At 60.2% G+C, this 27,196-nt stretch overlaps 1 protein-coding gene across 2 annotated transcripts; it reads right to left on the bottom strand.

Moving 5' to 3' along the window:
• Positions 1 to 365: 365 nt before the first annotated feature.
• On the bottom strand, positions 366 to 23,425 carry RASA4B (RAS p21 protein activator 4B). Of its 2 annotated transcripts, XM_032605233.1 has the most exons (21): positions 23,214 to 23,425; positions 18,909 to 18,965; positions 17,386 to 17,499; positions 16,745 to 16,806; positions 15,470 to 15,599; positions 13,268 to 13,349; positions 12,552 to 12,683; positions 12,251 to 12,342; positions 10,816 to 10,933; positions 10,413 to 10,563; positions 10,032 to 10,096; positions 9,605 to 9,717; positions 9,164 to 9,356; positions 8,803 to 8,940; positions 8,077 to 8,221; positions 7,675 to 7,844; positions 5,883 to 6,020; positions 4,584 to 4,719; positions 2,637 to 2,757; positions 1,229 to 1,293; positions 366 to 1,103 (listed from the first exon to the last, which is right to left on the bottom strand). In XM_032605233.1, the coding sequence occupies exons 1-21, from the start codon at positions 23,276 to 23,278 to the stop codon at positions 982 to 984; spliced, it is 2,409 nt and encodes an 802-aa protein (XP_032461124.1). In that variant the 5' UTR covers positions 23,279 to 23,425; the 3' UTR covers positions 366 to 981. The 2 variants fall into 2 exon arrangements, with proteins under 2 accessions (XP_032461124.1, XP_032461125.1); XM_032605234.1 differs by lacking the exons at positions 16,745 to 16,806; positions 18,909 to 18,965; positions 23,214 to 23,425 and having other exon boundaries at positions 17,386 to 17,476.
• Between the last annotated feature and the right edge of the window lie 3,771 nt (positions 23,426 to 27,196).

The raw sequence follows: 27,196 nt of genomic DNA, 5'->3' as shown, positions 1-27,196 counted from the left end.
GTGCTGGAAGACCCTGTCCCTTCCCTGTTTCGTTAATTACGTTGAAAGTTACTGTGTACCTAGGGATGGATTCGGAGGAGAGCGGGGAGGTGATGACCAGAGGAAGCCTTGCTTGGGACGAGGGGGCTGGCATAAGGGCCACTGCCAGGGCCAGGACATGTGGTTTGAGGTTCTGAACCTGCCCCCACTTGCAGTCTTCAGGACACTTGGAGGAAGGGCCTGTTTGGGGGCTGCCAGGAGGGGCCAGCTGGTGAGACACATCACGCTCCGTAGCCTGTGGGAGACGGATGAGTGGGACCCAGGGGTGTGGCAGGGACAGCAGGTGGGAGGAGAAAGCAAGTCCCCAGGACGGGGGGAAACAGAGACTGTGCCGGCGGCCCGGTGCTCGGCCACCCCCGCCAGCAGCTGGCCCCCATCTCGAGGTCCCAGAGCCTCCACAGTCACAGCAGGTTTATTGTCGGCGACAGAGCATTGCGGGGCTCTCCCGGGGAGCACAGCTGCGGCCGTGAGGGGGGCAGGGGTGGTGGTGGCCAGGAGCAAAAGGGGTGCTGAGGTCCAGGCCTGGTCTCCTGGGCCCCGTGTTCCCTCCTGCCTCTCTGGGTCCAAGAAGCATCAGTCCATCTGGGTGTGGACCACCCTAGAGGGGGGTTTCTAGCTGGGTCCACCCTGGGCAGGAGAGGAGGGACCCTGGGGAGTCTGGGCTAGTGGCAGTGATGGCTGTGGGGCTGGCGGGGAGCAGCCAGGCCTCACAGAGGAGCAGGAACCCCCGAAGTCCCCTGGAGATGTCAGGTGGGTGATGATGGGCCAAAACCATATCAGCTCTGGATTTCCGGACCCCCTGGGCCCCTGGCTCCCCCAGCTCACTCAGCCCAGGAGAGACCCAGGCCGTGCACCCCAACGAGAGGGACCGAGGTGAAAAGCTGAGAGTGCACGGGGGTCTCCCAGCACCTGGCGGGGCTCAGCGCGTTGTGCGGGGCGGCCTCATGTCTGCAGCTCCAGGACGCGGCTGGGCTCCGAGGGTGGGGAGTCAGCTGGGCTGGACCTATGGGCCTCCCGGAGGTCCTGCAGTACCTGGAGCAGCTGAGCCACTGGGTCCTCGGGGGCTGGAAGCAGATGCAGGATGAGGGCAGAGCAGGTAGGGTCGCACCTGTCTGGAAGGCCGGAGGGCCCCTGGGAGGGAGGCCCCACCCACCATCCCCGAAAGGGGGCTCAGGTGGGAAGCACCTACCTCCTCCGGGGCCCGTGAGCACAGGGCCTGCCTCTGGGCCCGCACTCAGCTGTCGGTGCTTCTCCCTGTGGGAGAGGACAGGATGTGAGGGCTTCTGGTGCCCTCGCCCAGAAGGCTGGGTGACCCAGGGTGGGCCTCCTGAGCTGGAGGGGGCTCCTGGGGGCAGGGGGCTGCTTCAATGTACAGGAAAAAGTGTGGACCCAGGTCTTGGCCCCTGGTCACCTCCCGCTTCCGCCGTCCAGCCTCCTCCTCTGGTCCCCCCTCATCCTCCACCTCGGCAAAGGTGGATCAACGGAAGGCACTTTGGAAACCAAGCTTGAACCGTGTCGCTTCCGTTTCAGAGGGCCCTTGGGGAGAGATTCAAGCGGGGCCTGAAAATTCCCTCGTGTTACCTGGCCACGGAATAAGTTTCATTCTTATGGGAACAGGAGACAGGGACATTTTAAGCACGGCTCCTAGCCGGGGTTCACCAAAGGTCCCCGGGTCGCTCAGGTACAGTTCTGTGCGCTTACACAGAGGGATGGTGGGCAGCCTCGCGACCCTGTGCTTGAAGCTTCTTATTTAGGAACTCTGCTGGCTCAGCACTTTGACCATCTCCCTGATCTATTTTGGATAAAACAGATCAAACTCCTCCTCATCAGTTGCCTTCTAGGCCCTAGAGGGTCGTCTGACCCCTGACCCCTCTGCTCATGTGCTTCTTCCACTCTTACTGTACGAGGATAAACCTGTGTTGTTTAAGCCACCAAGCGTATGGTAATGTGCTACAGTAGCCACAGGAGAGAAGCCCTAGGAGAGCTGGTGAGGAGGCAAGGAGGATGCCCGGCACCCCTCCAGGCGCCGGGGGCAGGGGTGTGGGAGAGAAAACTGCCCCCTTTCGAACAGACTCAGGGAAGCAGTGCTCTCAGGAAGCGATGGCTTGCTTTAAAATATCCCCATGCTGAACCCACCCCCGACCAGAGATTCTGAGTCAGGGGGGTAGGGCCCAGGCATCCTGTTTTTAAAAAGCGTTCTGTGTTTGCTAAGCTGGAGCCAGGGCTGAGAACCACTGAATTAAGCGAGTTGGCTGAGGGCAATCCCGGTGCTCTGAGGGCACCAAGGGAGGGCTGGGCAGATGAGGGGGCCGGGTCAGCCGGGGGCACGGAGCAGCTACAGCCTGACCCTGGGCTTCCACAGCCCTTGGGACCTTCAACCTAGGATGAGCCAGCCTCAGGCTGCAGAGATCCAGGTGCCCTCCGGTGTGGATGCCACAGGCAGGGAGGTGCAGAGCCTCATTACAAGGGAAGAGACCAGCCACTGCGGAGGGGCCCTGAGCCCGAATCCCGGCTCCAGCCCCGCCCCCCGGCACATCCCCCGGGGCTTCCCAGGCTCTGCTGCGTGGGACTCGCTGCCCCTGCACAGGCCTCCTCACCGCAGTGTGGCCTCTACACCCAGCAGGTGCTGGTAGATGAGCTGAGCCTCCAGGTCATGGTCGAGAGGGTCATTCCACTCCTGCAGGGTCACCCGGGACCGCGTCTTGTCGCAACCCAGATCTGGGGGCAGAGAGAGGACAGAGTTACAGGCAGTCACTGTGAGCGCTTATGTCCAACTTCCTGGAATGCAGATGGGGAAACCGAGGCCTAGAGAGGGCAAGGGACGCACTCAGGGGCCCCCAGGGCGGAGCTGGGCTGGGGGCACAGCCGGGAAGTCTGGCCCAGGGCCTGCCTGTGGCTCCCCACACTTCCAGGGGGCAGCCCCTCATCTCTCTCGGGTTCAGCTCCTGAGCCGTGACTGCAGGATAAGGGAGTTGTGCAGAATACAACTTAGGGAGCTGGACCACTTTCTGGGAGATTCCTGCCTGGAAGGAAGCAGGGAGCAGCCTGGAACTGTAAGATCATGGTGAGGGGAGCCGGGGTTTTGTGCCTTGGAATGAGCCGGCCCTGCCACGTGCTGCTTTACAACCTTGGCAGAGACACCTGCATTTGCTAAGCCTCGGTTTCCTGCTCCACAAAATACGGCTGCCCAGCCCTGCCTCGTAGCGCCCTGGGGAGCCCCACTGCACCGATGACAAGGGTTACTGTCACAAGGCTACAGCCAGAGGCCGCAGGTCAGGTCAACCAGCCGGGGACGCCCTCGTGACAAGCTGCCACTGCTCAACCTCAGAGCCAGGGCTGGGCTACAGCAGGTGGGCCAGCTTCTGAGGGCCTGGACCCCACCGGGCTCGAGGGTCAGCCTTGCCTGCAGGCCAGGGGCTCCGAGTGCTGAGTCTCCTCTGTGACGGGGGAGCAAGAATTTTGTAAAGCAAAGGGGACTTCCCTGGTGGCACAGTGGTTAAGAATCCGCCTGCCAATGCAGGGGACACGGGCTCGAGCCCTGGTCCGGGAAGATCCCACATGCTGTGGGGCAACGAAGCCCGTGCGCCGCAACTACTAAGCCTGCGAGCCACAACTACTGAAGCCCGCGCACCTAGAGCCCGCGCTCCACAACAAGAGGAGCCACCGCAGTGAGAAGCCCATGCACCACAATGAAGAGTAGCCTCTGCTCGCCGCAGCTAGAGAAAGCCTGCGCGCAGCAACGAAGACCCGACGCAGCTAGAGAAAGCCTGCGCGCAGCAACGAAGACCCGACGCAGCCAAAAATAAATACATTTATTAAAAGAAATTTTTGTAAAGCAGGTAGGGATAAGGAAGATCTTGAGCATTCTGTCCAAGAGGGTAGCCACTAGCCACATGAGGCCATTCATATTTAAATTAATTGAAATTAAAATAAATTCAAAACGCAGTTCCTCGGCTGCACCAGCTACAATAACCACATGTTCAGGCCTGGCACGTGCACAGTACTGGGCAGCACAGATACACACCATTTCCATCACCACTGAAAGTTCTAGAAGCTTCTCTCTGCCATCCCGCCAGTGCCCAAGGCCCAGGGTGCCCCCAACTCACAGCTCCAGTACTGGGCTGCCAGTCTGGAAATATGCAAATTAGGGGGCTGTCTTCAGCCCTCATTAGCAAGGAATTCCTAAAGTGTGTTCCTTGGAACACTGGTTCTGCAAGAAGCTCATTCGCTGGGCCAGAAAAGTGGTCCCTGGCAAAGGAATTTGGGAAGTGCTGGGCTAAATGGTGTCAGATATGGGATTCTAACTCGTTTTCAGGCCTCCTCCAGGGCCTCTGAGGTACCCACATGCATCGCACACATCAAGTGGCATTTCCCAAACCACCTGGTCACAGGACCCTTTCTGCCCAGAGCACCTGCGGGGCCTGGTTGGCCTCAGGTGAGTGCCCACAGGTGCCCAGGTAGCTCCCCGCCAGGCCAGCGAGGCGGGGCTCCAGGGGCCTGTCGGGGACAGACGCAGTGCCATGCGGCCCTGGCCTCCATCCCACCTGTCTTGTCCCTCTGGTGGCAGCAGCTCCACTTGTCCCCACGGAAGACTCCAGGGTGGTAGGAGCCTAGTAGGCCGGTGTTGTTGATGCTGACCTTCCGCAGTGCAGACAGCCACTGGTTCAGCTCGTTCACACACTACAGGGGGCATGGGGGTGGGCACTGATGAGAGGTCACCTCCTCCGGGAAGCTCTCCATCCTTGAAGCTGCCCTATCTCTCAGGACTACACAGTCCCTGCTAGCCCGCTCGGCAGCTTTGGGTGAATTAGGAAAGGCTGCCCTTTCTCCAGACGGATGCAGCCCGCACCTGGCACATGGCTTGGTGAGCAGAGTGAGGGCTGGATTTCAGCCACCACTGGCCCCCTCGGCCATGCCCTTGGGCAATCCACAACCTGCCAACTACATGTGGTGGCTCTGCTGTCACCATTTTTTCCCTGTGGCTCTAGACTCTGACCCAACAGGGAGTCCTTAGAGGTGGGGCCCGTGGGATGGGTCTGTGACCTCCCACCCGTGCGCCCAGGACAGTCACTCGGGGGAACAAAGCACGCCCCCTCCCACTTCACCTTCGTCCTTGCTCAAGGTCCCTGCTCAAGTGCTGCCTATCAGAGGCCCTCCCTGAGCACCACTCCTGCTACACCCTCACTCTGTCCCCTCCCCGTCTCTCTCAGTCTTCACTGGTTCCCGTTTGACATTTTAAATATTTATTTATGGGTCCATCTTCTCCCCTGGGATGGAAGCTCCACGAGGGCAAGGACGCTGTTTTGTCTGCCGCTATAACCTCACCACTTAGAATAGTGCCTGGAACCCAGAAGGTGCTCAATAAATATTTTTAGATGAATGAATGAATGAGTGAGTGAATGAATGGGTTAATACGTGAACAGAGGAGAAAGGGACTTGAGAATGTGCACCCAGAGTCACACACTCACATAAGTGTGTGACTGTTATGTGTAGATACACACACACACACACACAGAGAAACACACAAGGAGCAACTCAGATACTTGGAGATACAGTTTCCAAAAACATGCACAACGTGAAGCTTCGAGACGTGGGGACCCGCCAGTCCACGCCCAGACCGCGTGTGGCTGCCAAAGCAGGGCCGCGCAGAGACACGGGCACGGCCTCCCAGGCACCCAGACCCCAGGAGACACACACGCCGCACTCACATCAGATTTCACACCCCTGCTGTGCCTGATGCGGCCGACAAGGGGTGGGAGGCTCACTCGACCCTCATTCCAGCCCACCCAGGCATTCTCCCACAGTACCCCTATTTGCAGGTGCCCCCTCGGCATGGCCCACACCTTGCACTGCAGGTAGGCGGTCTGGGACCTGCCCGCGTCGTCCGTGTAGATGACCTGCATGACATGGGAGCTGCCGAAGCTCTTCTCCTCCACCTTTTCTGCTGCCCGGAGGTGGGCAAGCTTGATGAGGGTGCTTTTCTGGGCGAGAGGGGGAACAGGGGAAAGGAGGCTCAGGGTCCTAGCCAGGGTCACTCCACTTCCTATCTCTGGGCCTCAGTCTCCCCTTCTGCAGCATCAGGGGTTGGTGTTGGGGATCCAGAATGCCTGCCCTCCCAGAGGCCTACTCTGAGAGTGACCTCAGCCAGGACAGAGCGCAGACAGATGTGCCTGGCCTCTGTGGGCTCCCAGCAGTCCTGGGAGGTCTGAGCTTTAGCAAAGGGCCAGGAAATGCAGCTTTCCGGGGCTGGAGAGCACTGCCTGCTGTGGACCAGGCCCTGTGCCTTTGCAGTTATTTTCCCAACTCACCTTTGTTCTCGCAGGCCCTAAAAGTCACAACCCACCTGCCGGACCCTGCCCCACTCCTGCCGTCATCGAATTTGATGAGATACAAATGGGACAGACAGAAGCTCTGGACCTATAACGTCCATGACCCTGAGGGACTCCCAACCTGCTAAAGCTGAACGTACGCTGCCAGCGCCCAGACTCTGTTCTTGCTTCGGGAGCTCACCAGCGCCCTTCAGCATCCGAATGCCAGTCCCCATGGCCCTCAGGCATCCAAGCTCACCACCCCTGCTGGCCTCAGGGACAAGCAGAGAGGGGCAGTGCCATCTCTTGGGAGGAGTGGGGAAACCTGGAGGGGAGCCCTGAGGACCCATGTCTGAGCCGTCTCTGGGTGGGGCTTCCCAAAGGATAGAAGGGACAGCCCAGAGGAGGATGTGCTGTGCGTACTGGGGTGTCTGCTGGAGAAGAGGCAGAAACGAGGCAGTAGTGCGGGCGGTGCTGCACAGGGGGATACACGGGGGTGCCCAGAGGATGGCACAGCTCCGTGCCTAGGAGCGGAAAGGGGCCCAGAGCAGGGTGGGTAGCCAGGCTTTGCCCAGGGAACCCGAGGGCCGGGCAGCTGCCCAGAGTGAAAGAAGCTGGAAAGTGGGAGGCCTGGGCTGAGGGGTCACCTGAGCTCCTTCACTCCCTCTGCCCCCACCCCAAACTGCACAGGGCTGGTTGGGCATCCCTGGAGACCATCCCCCAGATCCTGGCTGACTGGGGGTTAGGTTGGCCCTGCTAGGGGGTCAACAGGTCCATTCAGGAAGTATGTGCTCAGCCCTTTTTGGGAGCAAAGTGCCCAGGAGAGGCCAGCCCAGGGGACGTAGTGTCTTCAGTAATACCACTGGTCTAGATCCTGCTCTGTGCCAGGCTCTGGACCCTTAGAGAGCTCATCTCATCTAACTCTCAACAACCTGGTAAGTAGGGACCATTATCTCCAATTCACAGGTCAAGACACCAAGGCTCAGAGAGGTTGACACACTTCCCCTAGATGCACAGGGCAGGAACCCAGTACGCCTCTCAGCCCCTCTCTGCTTCCCTGAGCTCCCAGTGCCCCATCTTCCTCATGCACCTGACCTAGAAGCCAGGGCTAGACACTGCAGCCGCTGCCCACACCAGGACCCCCTGAACAGAGGACCTTCTTTCTCACGGGTCTTAAGTGACCTTGTGGCTGACACCAGGAGCCTGCATCTGTCTGGCTTTCTTCTGATCCCGGTGGACCCTGGGATGGGCTCCGAGGAAGCGAAAGGTGCCTCCAGGGTGTTATAACCCCTCAGAGCGCTACTTGCCCTCATCCTTCCTTACCCACCTTGGAGCTGGGTGTCTTGGCAAAGCTGAGGGCCTCCGTGGTGAGGGAGAAGTGGAGCTTCTTAAAGGAGGAAGACATGAGGGGGCCCTTGCCCTTGGTCCTGTGTATGAAGAGCGGCCCCTCCTTCACCGGCGGCGCCTGCAAGCTCAGGGCCCACTGCAGGTCCAGCTCTGTAGGCCAGGGAGGGAAGGTGACAGGTGAGCCCACTGGAGGGGAAGGAGGGACGGACCGAGGGCGGGGACTGGGGCGGAGCAAACTTCAACAGCAGGTTGTGGGTGGAGCTGCGAGAGGCACTGAAGGGGGCGAGGCCATGGGACGGGGTGGGGGGGGCGAGGCCATGGGACGGGGGCGGGGCAAACGTGATCGGCGGGTGAGGGCGGGGCCGCACGGGGAAGCGCTCACCCTCTTTCTCCTGGATGTCTACCAACTTGGTGATGAAGTCCTTCAGCTGGGCCACGCCCTGGCGCACCGTGGGCTGCAGCGGTTCCATCCAAGCCTCCTTAGCCCTGGAAGCTGGTGTGTCCATGTTGCCCACATTCTGGACCGCCTGGGGGTTGACAGCAAGAAAGGCCAGGCTCTGCTGGGTCAGAGGCCGGGCCACTGCCGCTCCCCCCACCCCCACCCAGTCTGTACTACTTCCACTGTAGACATGGAGGTTGAGATGGCACAGGCTCTGCTCACGGCTGCTCTATCCCCACTGGGGGTCAGAGGTGAACGATCACAGCTTGAGACCTTTCGGGGACTTACAGTTGAGACCACTTGGGCCCAACCTGGTGACTTCCTCTGCAGATTTAACAACAGATTCTGCTCCACTGGGTACCCTGGCCCCAACCTGGTGCCAAACACATAAGCGCAGTCTGGGAGTGAGTAGATCTGGGGGTTAGAAGACTCCAGTTCACCCCTGACAAGCTGTGAGGCCTTGGGCGACCTCCTGCTGTGGACCTGTTCCCTTATCCATGAGACTGGGTGACCATGAGAAAGCTCTGTAAGCTGTGCAGTATCACATGAGGGTACCGTGGCCTGCCACAAGGCTTTCCTCGAGCCAATGGGGAACACACGGCAGTCCAAGCAAGGACCCCTATTCAGCAGCCAGCTGGGCACCTCCCGCCAGCGTCCACAGCCCCGGACCTTGGCCAGCAGGAGCAGGGTGCGGCTGGTGCGGGCGTCCGCGTGCCGCTCCCGCAGGTGGAAGAGCTTGGGCGCCATGATGGCAGGAGAGATGAAGCGCAGGCACAGGAAGCTGGTGACGGCGATGAAGGGCACGTTCTGGAGGAGTGAGCGAGTGTTGGGGGCTGGACTTCCCTAAACCTGGGCCCTGACAGCCCCTTTCCCTTTGGCGCTGTCCCCACCTCTCCGCATCAACTTCCCACTCCCGGCCCCGCCCTCGGCTTCTAACCATCAGGCCCTTCCTACCACATCTTGGGGCTCCACCACTTCTTTCCCCCCCCACTTTCTCCTCTCCGCCCAGCCCCACCGGCAGCGGGCGCACCTCGTCCTGGGCGCTGGGGAAGCGCTCGCGCACGCGCCGGAAGAGCTGGCGGAAGGTGGCGCGGACCACGGCAGGGCATGCGCGAACCGAGCGACTGAGCGAGCTCAACAGCGCCCTCAAGTGGGCGCTCAGCGTCTGCGCGCTCTGCTCCAGCACTTCAGCTTCGGTCTGCGGGCGGTGCAACCCGGAGCACCTGAGTGAGCCCGGGGCAGACCCGCAGAAAGGTCGACGTCAGCGCTTGCACTCATGACTCGGACAGGGGCACCCGGAGACACAGGCGTAGAAGGACATCAGCCAAGACAGGGACACAGAGACCACGCCCAGGTGGGCAGTGCAGGCGAAAGGTAGACCAGGCAGAAAGAGCACTTAAACACACACTTGAAGAAAGGGCCTGACCCCCCGCCCCCCCACCGCGCCTTCAGGGATCACCCCTGGCCTCACCCTACATCCTTGACCTCCACCTTGCTGGGATCCAGCTCCACGTACTTCTTCTCCTCAAACACTCTGTCAATGATGGGGCCCAGGACGCCGTGCAGATACCGCATTCCAGCCACCTGGGGGCCACCGCGAGCCGCATTGGTCCCATCTCCCACCTCCTGCTGCCCACCATCTTCCTCGCAGCTGGCCTCCCAGCCACCTCGGGCATCTATCCACCCAGGATAGAGCCAGGCACACAGGGCAAGGTGGCTCAACAACTGCAGCTACATGAATGAATGAATGAGTGAATGAGTGAATGAAATTCTTATCCTTAAAGGGCCCTGGACGGGAGACAGAAGAGTCAAGTTTAAGTTTCAAATCTGTCTCTTAGCCTCTTTGAACCTCAGTCTCCTCATCCATAAAACAAAGACAATATACTATGAAAACTCACCTTCAGAAAAGACTCCATGGACTTGGAGGCCAGAGAATTGCTTCGAAACAGGGTGTTGGCCTCACCTACGAGCAGAGGTCCCCGTGGGTAGGGGGTTGGCAGAGGGACAAGGCTTTGGGGAGGAGGATGGAGGACCTTGGGGCTGGGGGCTCTGTGCTGGATGCTCAGTAAAGAGCCTCCTGGCCACCTCCCAACCCAGCACCCCACCTCTGCCTTTTGCTCTTTCTTTTGCCTCCTAATCTGACCCTTCTCCCTCCTTAATCGGACCCATCAGCCTCCTACAGGAGGACTTTGAGGTTTCTCTCCTCCCAGCATCCCCGGAGTCCTGGGCTCTGGTCCCCCACCATGCCCTCAGACGGGCCACTCCCTCCCAGGCCTCACTGGTGCGACCCAGCTCCAGCTGAAAGAGCAGGTCCAGGAAGTCTTTGGCCAGTCCCTGCCCCAGGAAGAGCTTGAGCAGGGTGGTGGCCACGTCCTGGCGGCATTCCGTGCTTGTCGTCTCCTCGATGAGTAGGATCAGCTGCCCTGGGCTCTGCGGGAGGCAGCAAGGAGAGGTGCGGCTGCAGGACGCACAGGGGAAGCCAAACCCTTCACTCTGAGGACCGCAGAGGACCATGGGGAAGCGGGGGGCACTTTCCCAAGGGACGGAGGGGCCCTGGGTACTGGCTGGTTCCTTACCATCCTGACAACTCAGGTCTCTGCTCTTCACAGTGGGTTTAGAAGGACAGGGAGGACACACCTACTGTCCCTGGACCCTCCCACCTTCCCCCAGGGGCCCCCTCACCTGGGTGCCCAGCTTCACCTCACGGCAGAGCAGCTGCACCAGGGGCTGGTAGCAGTCGGAGGGCAGCACCATCTCGTCCCGCAGCCGCACCTCCAGCTGCAAGGAGCCCAGGTTGCCCCTGGAACGGGCAGCCTGTGACCTCTCCACCAGGGACCCAGGCTGCCCGGGGCCGTGCCCCCTTCCCCACTGCCTCCGTTTTCCCTGCGGTCCCTCCGCGTGTGCCCTCCACCTTGGTTCCCTGCACTGCCTCCCCTCCCATTTTTTGCCCGGGCTGTTCTCTCTGTTTGGAAAGCTTTTCCTGCCTCCATCCTCAGGGGAACTCCATCCGTCTTCAAGGCCTGGCTCCCCGCCACCTCTATACTCCTGTGGACTCCAGACTTCACCCATGTAGACTCTCCAGCCTTGAGCCTGTCAACTCCCAGAGAATAGCTCCCGCATGTATATATTTTACACTGGAAGCAAATCAGATCCCCAAGCTTCAAAACAACCTGCCAGGGGAAACTGAAGCTCAAACAGGGTAAGCACCTTGCCACATCAGACCTAACTTCCAAGCTCCCTTGCTCTGACCCTTCTAGGGGAGGCCGATGACCAAGGCTTGACAGTCTCTACGGCCCCCCGCTACCCGCAGCACAGCACGGCTAAGTGACACGTGGCTTCTAGAAGCCATCAAGTCCGCCGTGGCTGGTTCTGTGGAAGTGCCTTGGAGCTGGACACAGGCGTGTGCCCAGCCCCTGCCCTGCTGAGGGTGGGGATGGGGGGGCCTGGGGCCTCCTGTGGAGAGACAGAGCTGAAGCATCCGAGGGGGGGACACTGCCGGTCCTCCACTTCCGGGCTAAGTAGTGGGCAAAGAGGCCAGGGGGCTCCCTTGGTAGGGCTGCCAGATTTACCAAAGTAAAAATACAAGACACTCCGATAAATTGAGTATTTGTAATATAAGTTTGTCTCAGATATTGGATGGACATACGCTAAAAAATTATTCAAGGTTTATCTGAAATTCAGTTTTACTGAATATCCTGTATTTTATCTGGTAATCCTATTCCTGGAAAATTGGGAGGAGCTATGGCTCAGGGACACTGCCTCAGAGCTCTGGGGACTTGAACACTGGGCTAAGTAAGGTCTGCAGAGAAACCCTTAAGGGGAAGGTATCTGAAGGCTTGTTCTAGAATCTGCCAGAAGACAGAAGGCAGGAGACGTGTATTGCCTTGGAGCTCTGAGGGCAGGGCTGAGTCCAGGACTGTGAGAAAGGGGGAAGAGGCAGGATCCGGCCAGATGGAGAAGGATGCTGGCCTGGTGGGCGAGGGCCACAAGAAACCTGGGGCAGCATCACCCACCCCTGACCAGCACACCTGTCTCCCTGCTGGCGCCAACGCTCTGCCTCCCGGGGCCCAGAGCCCGCCAGCCCTGCCAACCCTGCCACCGAGCCACAGGCACTCACTCTTCTCGCTGACTCTTGGACTGGTCGGGCTGCAGCCGGAACCAGCCCTCCTCCTGCTGGGCTGCCCGGAGTCTCTGGACATTGAACACCACCTGGGGGTGGGGCAGAGGCGTTATGGGTCAGGGGACATCCTGGGGCTGGGATCCTCAGGTCTCTTCCTTGCCAACTACTGTTCTTTTAAGAGGGGGTAACTTCCGAGGGTCCCTGAGCACCAGTGGCTGGCTCTGGGGAGTCCCGGGCCTCCTGGGGATGGCCAGGAGGGAGGCCGGGCGGGTGTGGCCTGAAGGGGCAGGGTGCTCACTTTGCCCAGGAAGTCATTGCGGCTGACAAGGTCCCAGTCCCAGGCCTCCACGCACAGCGCCTCTGCCGCCCCCTCTTCCAGCTCGAATTCAAACGTCTCGTTCCAGCGTGGGTAGCGTGACTTCTTCACAATCTGCCCAGAAAGGGGTCAGCGGGGGCAGGGCTGACGCCATGCGGCTCCCCAGGCCCAGCCAAGGATAGACCCCCCCGACACCGCACCTTCCCCGCAGGGGTCCTGATGCAGCTTCCTCTCCTCGGTCCGGGCAGAGGCCCCGAAATAGCAGAGGTAAAAACTTCCTGTCCAAACCCCTACTCGGTTCTCAGGTGGGGAAATTGAGGCCCAGAGTGGGTAAGGCACTTGCCCAAGGCCACACAGCAAAATGGTAGCAGGTTGCACTGAGAACCCAGGTCTCGACACCCTCCCCGCCAGGACTGAGCTCACCACCCTGGCTGTTCCCCAGAGGTGAGAAAAGTCGCGTGGGCAGCTGTTGGACGTTGCAGATTAACCGCAGGTGGGCTGTCTCGGCCCATCTGGGCCAGGAGTGAAAGGCGGCTGAGGCCACAGGAGCTGGCACCAGAAGGGCTTGGACCCACTGTGCACTCTTGGAGAGGTGGCCCCTCTTTTCTGAGCCTCCTCTGTAAGACTGTAAGCCCAACGTGACCTCCCAGGTGATGGTGAAAACCCCCTGCCCCCTCCCGGTCCCCCGGCCTCCTCACCGAGGTCTCCTGCATCCGGCCGTTGTAGCGCACTCGGACAAAGGGGTCAGATGCACCATTCCGGTCCTTGGGGGCTAGGTCCCTGCGAGGGAGGAGAGCATCCACTTGTCACCAAGCGTCCCCTGGGCTAACACCCCACCACTGTGGAGTAACCCCACGCCGGGCTGGAAAGGCCTGGGCTCATCCTGGGCCTGGCCAGCTGGGTGGCTGTCAGCCTTCCAGCCGTTCCCACCGCGGTCACCCCATGGACCCCTGGGGTGGGGGCATCCTCCAAGGCTCCTTCTGACTCGGCCACTGCAGGTCGGCCGCTGCACCTCCTCTGGCAGGCGGGGCAGGCAAGGCAGGCTCAGCCGTGGGACAGCCCGGGCCAGGGGCGCCCCCCCTCCCCCTCCCCCTTTCCAGAGCAAGGGCCACCTCCCTGAGCCTTGGTTTCCGCATCAGTAAAATGGAGAAGATAGTCCCTTGAATTGAGATGATGGGCTTCTAGAAGGCCTGTCCCCGCAATATCCCCCCTACTTGAGGGAGGCCTTGGTGAGTGGCCCCGACCACCATCCTGCCCTCTCTCCACAGACGGCCCTTTATGAAGCCCAAGGCTGGCCGCGGTGCCCCCAGCTTAGAACCCTCTGGAAGGACCACAAAGCCCAGCCCCGTTCCCTTCCCTGGAAATATTATTTTCTGCTCTTTTCCGTCTTTTCCATTTTATGCCTCTCGTGACAGCTTTTCCTTCCTCCTCAGAAATGTCTAATAAAATTCCAGAGTTTGGCCTTGAGAATCTGCCCAGAAAGTTGAGGAGGAAATGTTCTGTTTCTGCCACAAAGGCAGCTCCTTACGGGGGTTGGAGCCAAGGAGCCTGGGGGACGAGTGCCCTCACACGCCAGACAGAGGGCTGACCGACCACTGCCCCCCACTCCCACCCAGGCACTTGCTAAGAGGAGGCTGGGCTGGCCCAGCCGTCGTGCCCCCGACAGTCTGGGCAGCATGTGTGCACGTGTGTGCGTGTGTGCGAGTGTGTGTGAGCGTGTGAGCATGCGGGTTACAGAGAGCCTGGCCCGGGCGAGGCTGAGGAAGGAGGAAGTGGGTGAGCAGAGGCGTGGATGGCCCGCGAGGATGACAGAGCGTGAGGGACGTGACTGTGATTCTGCCCAAGGCCAAGCCTTTCCCAGCTGGCCCTGCCTCTTCCACATACCGGCCCCAGGACAGAAAATAAAGCCGGCGGAGCCACAGGCCTCATGCCCAGGAGGGAGGTCTTCCTCCCAGCGTGGCCAGCCGCCCCGCGGCTCCTCCACAGGTGCCGGCCCGCCGGTGTGCGGAGGCTGGGGGCCACCGCCTGCTCCCACCCTAGAGCCAGGCAAGCAGCCGGTGGAGGTGAGTTGGAGCCGGACAGGAAGGTGCTTCTCATGGAGTGTGTGTGACTCACACTCAGGCCCAGGTGGGAGTGGGGCCTGCAGCTAAAAATACCCTGCTAGGGGTGGGGGGTTCCCTGTCACAGGTGACAGGCCCATCTTCCCATCCAAGTCACTGTCGCTCCTGGAGAGAACCCCGCCCCTCCCATCTGGAGGTTTTCAGCAACTCCTTCCACCACCACCCCCCACCCCACCGAGGACCCCCACCCACCTCACAAGTCAGGCCAAGTTCATATTGAAGTTAAAGCCAGGGGAAGCCCAGTCTTGGCACTGGGGCTGTATGATCAGGGTTCAGGGTCCCCTGTCACCCATCACCCCCACTGCTCTAGGATGCCTGAATTTCCGGCATTAGAACATCATCCCTTCCCCTAAGAGACACAGCCTCCTGAGTGGGGTCACCTGGGAAACGTCTTCAGGTCAGAGAAGCCGCGCCCATGTGCCCAAGAGCCCGCTGTCCAGGGAGGAGGCACGGGGTCAGGAGGTGGACTCGGGGGAGAGGAGGCCCAGCATCCACAGTGGGTTTCTCTAGTTGTTTTTTTCATTTGTTTGTTTGTTTTTGCGGTACGCGGACCTCTCACTGTTGTGGCCTCTCCCATTGCGGAGCACAGGCTCCGGACGCGCAGGCTCAGCGGCCATGGCTCACGGGCCCAGCTGCTCCACGGCATGTGGGATCTTCCTGGACCGGGGCACGAACCCGCGTCCCCTGCATCGGCAGGCGGACTCTCAACCACTGCGCCACCGGGGAAGCCCGGGTTTCTCTAGTTTTGCGGGGCCCACTGCCTGGTCTCCCAGGGCTCACCTGGCCTCCAGCACAGAGCAGCGCAGCCGGCAGGCCCGGGTCCCCGGCACCACTTCCAGCCGCAGGTGGATCTCACCCTGCACCTCCTCATCAGGGTCGACCTCCGTCAGATGGGCCCATCCACTGAAACCTGAGGGGCCGCGGCTCAGCCAGGGCCCTGGCCCTTCTCTCTCAGCCCCTCCAGGCACCATGGGCCCCTGCACAGGCCCCTCAGAAGCCTCTCAAGCTCCCACGAGGCAGGGGCTGCTGTCCCCAGCGACAGATGGGGAAACTGAGGTTCAGAAGCTGAACAACAGTGGTTAAAAGAGCCTGGGTCAAAGTCCAAGTCCTCACTCTTGGGCCACACTGCATTTGGTGGCCCTGACCCTGACCCATCCTGGGACCGGCCTCTCTGCCTCAGTTTCCTCATCTCAAAACAGGGGGAGAGTGGCTCTCGCCCAGGGGTGCTGGGAGGAAGGCCTAAGCCCAGATGGGGGCGTGACGAGGCAATGGCATCATTAGGGCCACTGGCCCCCAAGGGGCTGGCTGGGGCCACAGGCAGGACAGGCCTCAGGCCTGGCAGGGGCCAAGAGGCTCCGTGAGTCAGCAGAGGCCCCTGCCCCCTGGCCTGCCCCAGCCTCACGGACAGGAGCAGGCGTGTGCCGGGAAGGCCCCTTGAGAGTCACAGGGGCTCCGGCCAGCAGAGTCTGAAGCATCTCAGAGCTCCTGGTCTGAACCTTCATTGGCAGGTGGGGACTCAGTCCAGAGGAGGCAGCACCAGGTCACACAGTGAGGCTAGGGCAGGGCTGACCCCTCCAAACAATGTCCGCATCCCCAGAATCCTCCAAGGCGCTCTCCAGCCCGGCCCCGCTCCAGGCCGACCCCTCAGACTTAGGACACTAGGACCCAGGCTGAGGGGACCCCGTGGGGTACAGAGCCAGCCAGATTGGGAGGAGGGGTTCCCACACCTGGGCCATGCAGCATAAAGGGGCCCCTTCTTCTGCCTGCAGAGGCCTCAGATCCCACCACTAGCAGCCCCTCTTTGCCCTGGGGGGATGTGGTCCCAACTGAGGGCAGGGGCAGAATGGGGCACAGAGGCTGGGGTGCAGGAGTTGGAGAGGGCCACAGGCCCTTCTGGGGAGGGTAGAAATGGCTTTTCCTGAGCATGGGGGCCTGAAGGAGCCCAGAAGAAGGGTCTCAGAGTGGAGGATGGGCCGGGGACTGGGCAGACAAGTTGGGGGCCAGGGGAGGGAGGCCAGGGGAGGAGAAAGAGTGGGCTCCCTCCCGGGATCTTACCCTTAGGGTGAGTAGCCAGGGTGTCCCTGGTAAGGCAGACCTTCCCAATGACGTCGTCCCGGCTGGAGGGTGGAGAGGGAGCCAGAGCTGGGCAGGGCTCGGTGCGGAGCCCAGGACCCCCTCCCATGCAGGTCGGGGCCCCTGGCGGGAGCAGGGAGACTGACACTCCAGTCACTTACCGGAGCCCACGGAGCCGGACCCATGACCCTTCTGTAGGCCCTCTCATGGGCATGGGATATGTTTCCGCACGTGGACTGACACACATGCCCACAAACGTGCCACGCTCCTGTCTCCGGGGGCCTGGTTCCTAGCTTGCATCCCCGGGGGCCTGTTTCCTAGCTTGCACCCCCGGGGGCCTGGTTCCTAGCTTGCATCCCCGGGGGCCTGGTTCCTAGCTTGCACCCCCGCGCACACACAGCCCAGTGCACGTGCACACGCGTGACGCGGTGGGAGCACAAGGAATCCACACACAGACACACACACCGCACATCCAAACCCTGCACCTTCCAGATCCCCCCAGGCTCCCCCTCCCTCCAGGCTGTAAAGAGGATGCCGTGACCAGCAGTCCCAGCAGTGAAATGGGCCAGAGAGGGACAAGTGGTGGGGTTTGGGCCCCAGCTGAGGACTGGGGTTCCACCCACCTGAGGGCATCCTCGTCCATGACGTAGAAAGCCACCGAGTGGAAGGTGGGCAGCAGGTGCACCTGATACTCCTCGCCCCAGAAGGGGCACAGGGTCTTCCACACAGTGGCTGTCCTGCAAGAGAGGACCCTCAGCACTTGCCTGGGCCGCCCGCAGGCCCCGGGCTGGGACAAGGCGGGGCTGTGTGGCTTGAGCCCACCTTTCCCCACATCTGCCTCCATTCCCGGGAAAAACTGCTCTGCTAGGTGATGATTCTCCCTGTCCCGACCCACCGTCCATCACCAATCATTCCCTCCTGACCTTCCTCTCTGCCCTGGGTGGGGCACAGGCTGCGTCTATCAGGCCATTTTCCATTGGGGGAAACTGAGACCAGAGCTGGCAGTAGCTGGCCTCAGGTCACACAGCAGGACAGTGGCAGAGCCAGGACCAAAGCCTCCCCCTGGCTCCAGATGCTGGACAGACTCACTGTAGAGGCAGGGGGAGGGCCAAGTTGACTCTGGAGACAGAGAGTCCTCCTGGGGGCCCTGAGAGCCAAGGTCTGGGTCCTGACCCACAGAGGTCCTGTATGGGCAAAGCCTCACCCAGTTCTGGCCGAACCCCCCAGGACAGAGCCTTCAGCACATAGGGCTCAGCAGGGTATGTGGATGTGGGGAAGCTGAAACTCCCCAAGGACCCAGATGAAGGCTCAGGGGATCACCTTCATCCCAACCAGTTCTTGGACAGGTCACTTGAACTCTGGGGCCTTGGTTTCTCTGTCTGTCATTGAGACAATCAGAGCACGCATGTCTCCCCCCTCATGGCGCCCATGCTCAGGAGAGAATCTGGAAAAAGGCGTCTGCAGTGAGAAGAACTGTGTATGGCAGCCTTGGCTCTCAATCAGCAGTGGACACCCAGATGGGCAGAAGAGCTGAGCGGCTTTGGCCATGAACTTTGAGGCAAAGGCCTGAGTGAGAGAGGGGACCAAACAGCAAAGACCCTGCCAGAATCATGGAGCCCATGGAGAAAGGGATGCCCAGGGGAAGTGGCCCTTCTGGACAAGTTAGTTCTTCTGTAAACAGGATGTGACCCTATTGTACAGAGCTCACTGGAAGCATTAAACGGGCTGGAAAAGGTTTCTCACAGGGCCTGGCAGAGACCACGTTCCCTAAGTGACTGCTGTTGTAACTAGTCATCATCACCTGTCCCTTCTGCGGGTTGTAAAGAGCGACAGAGTGGGGGAGAGGCCCTTGTCTGAGCACCCAGCCCACGGTAGATAATCCCTCCATGGGCGTTAAGGTCAGTAATCAGCAAGACTAGAGGGTCTTTCTTACCTCCTAGCAGGCTGTTAGGGCCTGATGGGCTCCAGGGAATCAGATGCTCCAAGCCCTCGCCACGCAAATCTCCACGCAAATTTCACACACACACACACACACACACACACACACACACACACACACACACACGCCAGATGTGTGAGTTCAAACGGGCCCCAGGGGGCAGCCCATCTCACTCACCCTCAGGTGGGGGCGGGGCGAGGGCGGTACCTTATGATGGGCTCGTGGTCCACCTTCACGATGCAGTAGGGATCGCTGCTGCCCGTGCTGCAAGAGACAGGCGGGGAGGGGCTGACTGATGGGGCGGCTGGCCGTGGGCACCCCTCCTTCCTCCTCCAGGGCCTCCCAGCGACCCCAGGAAAAAGACAGTCAAGGCTGAGGCACCAGGTCCTGGGCTGGGACCCAAAGATTCCTCAGGCAGGAAAGTACCTCCACCCTCGGTCTGGGAGGGCGCTGGTGAAGCAAAGGCAGGATCGTGCACCAAGGCTCCCCTGCCCGCTGCTTCTCCAGCTCGGGCGGGGTGGGGGGAAAGGTGCTTCTCCTTCCTGCCGGCTCCCACAGCACCCCCCACCCCGCCCCGCCCCAGCCAGGGAAGACAGAAACAAGTCACAAAAGCCTACCCTCAGCCAAGTCAGCCCCTCACTCTCTCCGCTCAGACTTGCTTCCTCCAGTGTCTTCCCACTCCTCCCAAGACCCCTCCTCGGTCCCCTTCACTAAGAGCCCTCTCCTGTCCCAGAGGCCCGGAGTAAGGGCTCCCCTGCCATCCCCCCGCCAGCCCCCTCCCTGGCACGTTTCCCTCCGTCCCAGCACTGCTAGTGAGGTACTGTCGTCAGCTGCCTCCCCTACCTGTCTATGAGCTACCTGAGAGGGGGACCTCTTCTGTGTTGACAGGGTCCCTTGAGTGTTTGTTGGATGAATGAATGAATGAACAAATAAAACCATCGGCCTCAAGCTCCCAGCCATCTGGAAAAGAACAAATGGGCCAGGCAACCCAGGACCGCTTGGTTCCTCCTGTCTCTGTTGGTGGGGAATTGATTCCTGGGGTTGAGGGCAGCACCGGCCTGGCCCAGGGCCACTGTTGGGCAAGAGGCGGGGGGTGGGGGGGGTGGCCTGTCTTCAGAAGTGCCCTTCAGGCCTGGCATCCATAAAAAGGAAGTGTATTTGCATGTTGGAGGTTGGGGAATTCCAAGCCCAGCTTCCCTTCTCAAAAGGGGATCTTCCGGCAGAGGAAGCTACTGGAGACAAACATCTCCAAAGGTTCTCCTTACACTGATGGGAAATGTCTCCTAAGACGGGGCACTGCCCACTGTGCAGCTCAACGAATGAATCCCTACTGAACAGTGAGGTTTGGGGCTCCTGTTGCAGGCGGGGTCACTGGGGTGGGCAAAGGCCTGCGGGCAGGACCAGACCTAGTGTGCAGGGCAGCCATGAGCTGGGTGGCTGGATCAGAGGGGCGGAAGGGGGCAGTGTCAAGAGTGGGCTGAGGCCAGATTTAAGGACCTGAGCCCAACTGTGGCTGGCCCAGCCTGGCTCCTTGTGGGGCCTCTATATTTAGGGCCTTGGCAGTGGAATGGGGAGGATCAGGGTAAACCCCAAAATAGCCCCGGGCCCGTCCCCAGGGCCACTGGGCGTGGGAGCCAGTGAGTCACTGGTCACCATGAGACTCAGCTCCTGTATGGCTGACCCAGGCACCCAAGGATGGGAGGAAGCATGACAGAAACAGGTGGGCTCTGGAAGCTGTTGGTGATAGGGTGCACAGCTGTGCTCTGTGCCCTTAAGGGGACTAAAAACCCTGAGTGGAAGTGGCCGGGAGGCAAGCGGTCACTGTGTGATGATGCCCTTCCTCAGAACTGCCTCAGTCAAGATGGGTCACCATGGATGAAAGTGAACTCCCCGTCCTCAGAAGCATGCAAGTCCCAGCTAGAAGGGATGCTGCTCGGGAGACAAGCTGGGGCTGATGAGGTCCAGTGGGGCAGGCTCACCACCCCCCGTGCCTCCAGCACTTGGGGAGGGTCTCCTGTGATCTCCAAACCCCCGCCATGCCTGAGCCAACGCTCTGCATGGCATTTGCGAGGCTTGGTCCCCACTGAGCCCCGCCCCCGTCAAGCTTGCAACCTGGGTCCAGCTTGGTTGGCCTGTCAGCAGCAGACTGGGTTTGAATCCTGATTTCTCCCCCTACTGGCTGTGTGGCCTTGGAAAAGGACTTCCCATCCTGAGCCACGGTTTCCCCATCTACAAATGGAGCATATCTACGTTACAGGGTTAATAAGAGGATTAAATGGGAAGGTCCTGGACACATCTGAATCTCCCCTACTGTGGACCAGGCGTCCCTTAAGGGACCTGGCATGCCAAGACGAATGAGTCATGGTTCCTGCCCTTAGAGTCACGTGGTGCAGGCAGCCCACGAAGAAGCAATTGCTATCAAGGGTTTTGTCCTAATTCCAGCTCACCCGACGTGCCGGAAGGCATGGAGCAGGGGCAAGGAACCCTGCCCAAGGGCACCAGGGAAAGTCCTGAAGAGGAGTAGAAGTTTGGAAGAGGTTCTAAAGGGTGAATAGGAGTTTTCCAGTGAAACCTGAAGGGGAGTCCTTGAAGGCAGAAGACTCACACGTGTGCAGAAGCAGGGCTGTGAAGGCCAGTAGCCCAAATGTGAGGGGCTGGGGTGGCGGAGGTTCACAGCTAGATTTAAGAGATGGTTGACGGTCAGAGCTGTGCACACCAGCCTCTATGCAGAAGGCAGAGGAAAGGAGGTAGGGGGAGGTGAGGAGACAAGAGGGCAGGGCAAGGAAAGAGATTCTGGAGGCAGAACCCTCAGAACTTGGTGGCCCCTCCCCTGGGGATGGAGGCACCTGGTGGTGTCCCTCAGCTGTGCAGAGGCAGGGCTGGGCAGGGAACCGGGCACCATGGCTCCCAGGTAGGCAGAGTCCACAGTTTCACCGCCCTAGGCTGGTGAAAGCCTAGAGTCAGGCACTAGGGCCAGCGCTGCAGGGATGGGGAGGGAGGCAACAGATGGAGGGGCTGCTCCTCCCAGGCGCCACCAGCCAGAGGAGGCCAAGCTGACCTAGATACCAGTGCCCGCATGGGGGGTGCTTAGATGCTGGGCCTGGAGGCCGAGACCCTTCTCAGAGCTCATCTGCCTTCCCACCTGAGAGACCACATTCCCAGCTCCCGCCCCAACTGCCCCCCACGCAGCGAAACCCACCTTGAGACAGCCCGCCCAGCACCCTCCCTCACCCATTGCCATGGCAACTGCTGAGCCAGGCCTCCTCAGGCCCAGGGGGCCTTGAACTGGAACTGCTCATGGCGCTGAAAGTGCTGGGAAACTCACAGGGGCCACTGTGCGCGTGAGGGAGATGCCCTTGCCCCGTCCTCCTGCACCCCACTCCCCAGTCCACCACCTCTCTGCATCCGGGAGCTCTCTGAGGAGCCCGGAGGTGGGGAGGCTGCCAGACTTTGGACCATATGCTGCCTCCGGGCTCCTCCGGGCTCCCCCGTCCCCGCCCCCTCCTCTAGGCAGCCAGGCCCCTCAAGCTTCGTACTTTCCACCGCTCTTATCCGAGAGGGATTCCCACCTCCAGTTTACAGCAGGGAAACTGAGGCTTTGGGGACAGTGAGCTGCCTGAGGTTCAGGCAAGGGAGCCAGTGATGGGATTGGACTGCTCAGCTCTGGCACCTATTGAGGAGGCTGGGATGGGGGCTTCAGAAACCTCCTCAAATCTGGCCAGGGGCCAGGGAAGGTCCTAGGAGTCAGTGCTTGTTAGGAGCCCTAGACTCAAGACCTTGCTCCGCCACTTGGAGCCAGCATTTCACGTCTCTGAGCCTCGGTTTCCACATCTGTAAAATGGAATGGTGAGAACGACCTTGCTGGGTGGCTGTGAGGATTAAAGGCAATGGCTCAGGTAAAGCCGAGGGTACAAGAGCCGCTACTACCCAGCCACCCCATCCTGCACCGGTCCCAGCCTCCTGACCTAAGGTCCACTCTTCAGGCCAGCCCCTCCCTTCCCAAATGCACAGCAGGAAGCCCCAGGACAGCCCCTGGGCCCCATGGTGTTTCCCGTGCACTCCCAGGTACTAAGGGTCCCAGAACTACTGAGGAAGACCCCTCGTTTCTAGGGGGGGCACCCCACACCCTCCAGCCACACCCCGCTCCCCCCCCTTGCCGGCAGTGCATGGAGACAACTCCTTTTCGATGTCTCCCCCACGCCCAGCTCCTGTCCTATCAAAGCCCCTTACCCTCTTGAGCGGCCGTTCTCTCCCCCCTATTCACTAAGGCCCCTTACAGATCCCCGCCCCCTCCCCAGACCCCGGCCCTTCCCTGTCACCCACTGTCCGGTGCTCGCAGCAAATCTCACTGTCCCCATTTCCCTGCCAGTCTCCCACTGCAGCCACACTCGCCACACCCTCATCACTGCTCTACTTGTGGGCGGGCCGTGTGGACCCCAGAAAGGTCAAGCAGGCATAAGGGGCAGCGCCCCTCCCCGGAAAGTTGGGGTTCCCTCCTCCGGCCGCGCTCACATGTCCTTGGCGGGCAGGTTCTTCCCCTCCACGATGCGGATGAACAGCGAGCTGCGCTTGGCCATCGTGGGTCCGCGACGCGGGGTCCTGGCACGGGGGGAGCCGGACGCCAGGGTCCAGGGCAGCGGCCGGCAGTCGGGCGGGCGCTGGACTGGGCGCGGGTTGGGGGGGCGGGCCCCGCTGCGCCTGGTAGGTAAGCGCGGGGGCGGAGGAATCGCTCCCACTTCATTCACCCCGCCACCGCCCCATGTGAGGAGGGGGGACACAGCGCCCGGGAGGACCAATCGGAAGCCGGGGCTCCCCGGGGTGGGCGGGGCCTTCCCGAGCCGCGGCGCTCATTGGGCACCTGGGGCGGTTTAGGGGAGGGGCCTGCGCTTAGGGGTTGGGGAGCGCAGGCTGGAGCTGAGGGGCGTTGGGCGCCCGTCTAGTCTAGTGGAGCCGTAGGGCCCCCGGTGACTTGCGCCACGGGTCCTTGTGGGCGGCGGGCGTGGTCCGAGTGCCTGTACCCAGGCGCTCAAGGGCTGTGGGCCCGAGTGCGCTCTGGGAGGCGTGAGCAAGTGCGGGGATGCGCGGGTGGGGTCGTGAGAGGAGGATAGCCCTGGCCACCCGAGGCTGACGCTTGGAGGCCCTGCAAAGGTGTAAATTGAATGGTTGAATAATCGGATGAACTTAGTAAACAATAGGAGTGTTTGTGTTAGAGTTGCGTGGACCCAGAAGGAAGTGAAGCCGGACAGCTCAGAGATTTGGGGGATCCAGAGGTGTGGGGGCCAGTCTGAAAGACCTGGGTTATTTGGGTGAACCTGCTTGCGAGGAGGGAGCTTTCTCAGTCTCACCTCATTTACGGCTTTTACATCCCCTCAGTGGGAACCTGGATGAGGCGCTCAGGTTCAAAGAGGGGAAATTACTTGCTGGAGGTCACACAGCTGTCCCCTGGCAGGGCTAGGCCTGGCTTCCCCAGATCTTTCTTCCGGACTCGGTGTCTAGAGCTGAGTTTCTAGAATTGTCCCCCTTCCCAGATCTAGGGGTCACAGTCCAGGGCTGGCACAGCAACAACTGGCCCTGGGCAGCTGGCTCCCGGTGAAGGTATTGCCCCAAGCATGACTGCAGACTTGGGTCCTAGCCCCAGCCCCACTACTCCCTTGCTGGGTGACGCTGGGTGGCTCCCTGAACCTCTCCGAGCTGGTTCCATTTCATCACCTGCAAAGAGGGAGCGGTGACACCCTCTCAAAACACCCAGGACACACTTCATGTCGGGGTGCCTAGCAGGTTCTATTTCCTGTCACATTTTGTTTTCTTTTCCTATTTTGTTATTTATACGCTACACGCATGCTTTTCCAAATTCAGAAGGTATTGAAGGTTTACAGTGCCTTCAGTGAAAAGTCAGTCTCTCTTCTCTCCCAGCCACTTCCACTCCCCTGAGGCAGCCACTATTCCTGATCCCTTGTGCATCCTTTCGGACAGTCTCTGCCTGCAGTGCGTCGGCAAACGTGGTTTTTTTTTTTCTTTCATACACAAATAGTAGCTTAGTGGTTACACTGAGAGTTTCACTTCTTTTATCTCGGAGAGCTGTGCATATCTGTACACAAAAAACACCCTTGTTCTCTTTGCCGCTTACCCAGTTTTCTGTTGTGTGGAGGTAACATCCATCACCTCTTTGATGTCCCCTGCTAGTGGATGAGCAGGTTGCCGCCATCATTTGCTTTCACCGAACAATAGCATGGCTCACACGTCATTTTGCACATGAGCAAATGTAACCGAAGATAAATTCCTAGAAATGGAATCCCTAGGTCAGAAGACACGTGTGGGCGGGACTTCCGTAGGATGTGCCAAATTTCCTGCTGCGGTGGTGGTTTCAGTGTACACAGCCATCAGCATACAGGAGAGTGCCAGCTCCCCTGTGTCCTCGCTAGCACGCTAATTATCAATCTGTGACCTTTGGCTAAGTGGTCAGTAGGAAAATAATGGTTTCTCAGCATACTTAGGGCTATTTTTTCAGGTGGTTTATCAAGGCCCTTATCAGTCATCCTCAGCTACTGAGATTTGCTCCCTCTGCCTGTTCATCCTTCAGGCATGTGCCCCCATCCCTGGGTTTGGGCGAGGCCCCCTGGGGAGTGAGAAGAAGTTTGTTGGCTTCTTGGTAAATTTGGGGCTCACTCCCCACCACCGTGGGCTGTTCTCCCGAGGGCCTTCAGCCTACTCAGCTCCAAGCCAGGCTCCCCTCCCCCACCATGAATTCTAGACCCACGCTGACCTGGTCATTGCCCCCCAGTAACCTCCAGTTTGTCACGAGCCCTTCTGGAATATAGCTTCCAGAGTGGGGCTGGGCCTCCCTTCTGTGCTCCTGCTTCACAGAGCAACATGAACAGATCAAACCCGCCCTTCTCCCAGGCACTAGATCTTTAATGATGCTACCCAAAATCCCCTTAGCTTTTGGGGGCCACACTTCCCAGATTTCTGGTTCGAAACAACAGAAACCAGTTCGGACTAATTTAAATAGAAAGGGGTTCATTAGAGGCTATTGAGTGTGTCATGGATTCTCCAGGAGAGCCAGACAACCAGGCCCAAAGGCCACACCCAGCCAGGGACAACGCCCCAAATCACACGCCAGAAGCGGCTTGGTGCGGACACCCCCACTGACGCCCTGGCCAGACCCCTCATCTCATGCCGACTCTGACGCCAGGTGCTGCCACCACAACTGTTACCCAGCCGCACCCCCTGCATCCCCACAGAGCTGGGAAAGCTGGGGTGGCATCTGTGCTGGGAGGGGCCTGCCTCCGAAGATGGGGTCGGGAGGGGAGGGAGGAAGGCCCTGGACAGAGGAAGGGGGTTCAGGTGCTGGGCATCCCAAAGGGTGACGGCAGTCCCTGCAGGGTCTTGAACTTCTCCATGCTGCACCCCAGATGACATCCCTTTAGCACCCACTAGATGCCACCTGGACTCCGGGCACCCACGGTTTTCTCATTTGGTTCTCATGACAACCTGTGAGTAGGTGCTGTCATCCCTTTTTTCCCGGTGGTTCCCGTGGGGCCCGGCATCCTGCATCACTCCACTTCAGAAGAAAGGGAGGAGGCTCCGTGGGGGCTGCCGGGAGGGCCTCAGGCTGCTGCCCACCCTGACCCCATCCCCACTGACACGCAAGACCCTTTCCTCTGCACTGCCCGGCCCCTGGCCCAGTGTCCTCAGAGCACAGCCTCTGAGCACAGGGACTCCTGGGGCAGAATGGGGTCTACACTGAGGATCCAGCCAGGGAGGCAAGCCGAGCTTCCAGCACTTTCCCAGAAACCAGTTTCTGGGGAGGAGGTGAGTCAGAGGGTGGGACGGGGAGGGGAGCTCAGCCTGGCTCCACAATCAGTCCAGACCCTCCATCTATGGGGGGGGGGGCTACAGAGGGGATCCCTTTCCTAAGCGGACCACTGCTCTCATTTCCTATTTCCTTCCTTCCTTCATTCAGTCAGTCATCTGCTTATGTCGTCAGCATTCAAGGACTGGTGCTGGGTGCTGGGGATCCATGGGAAAACCAACTTCCCTCAAGGGGTTCACAGTCAAAGGGAAGAGATGGACATCAAAGGTCAGGTAAGTGCTACAGCAGAGAAATGAATGAGGAATACAGAGGAGGGAGGGGGCCCAGGATCTTCAAAGAGGAAGTGACATTTGAGCTGGCTTTCAAAGGATGCACAGGTGTGCATGATGGGGTCCAGGTGGGAAGGGGATGCTCCCAGTGGAGGGGGCAGCCTGAGCAAAGGTGTGGGGAGTGGTGAAGCCTGGGCTGTTCTGGAAACATCCAAGAGGGAGGTGTTAGAGGCCTATGGAACCTGAGCCTGTGAGGGCAGAAGAGAGCCAGCCAGTGGAGGGTCTTGACTGCTGGGAGGGAGCTCGGATTTCTCCTGGGCAGGGTTTGGAGAAGCAGAGTGACGTGGATGGACTTGGGTGCTGGAAATTCAGTGGGTTGACGTTTTGAAATGTTAGCATGTGGGTCTCCTTCC

Source organism: Phocoena sinus, chromosome 15, assembly GCF_008692025.1.
Source record: "Phocoena sinus isolate mPhoSin1 chromosome 15, mPhoSin1.pri, whole genome shotgun sequence".
Classification (NCBI taxonomy): domain Eukaryota; kingdom Metazoa; phylum Chordata; class Mammalia; order Artiodactyla; family Phocoenidae; genus Phocoena; species Phocoena sinus.
This window is presented reverse-complemented; position numbering and strand designations above follow the sequence as displayed.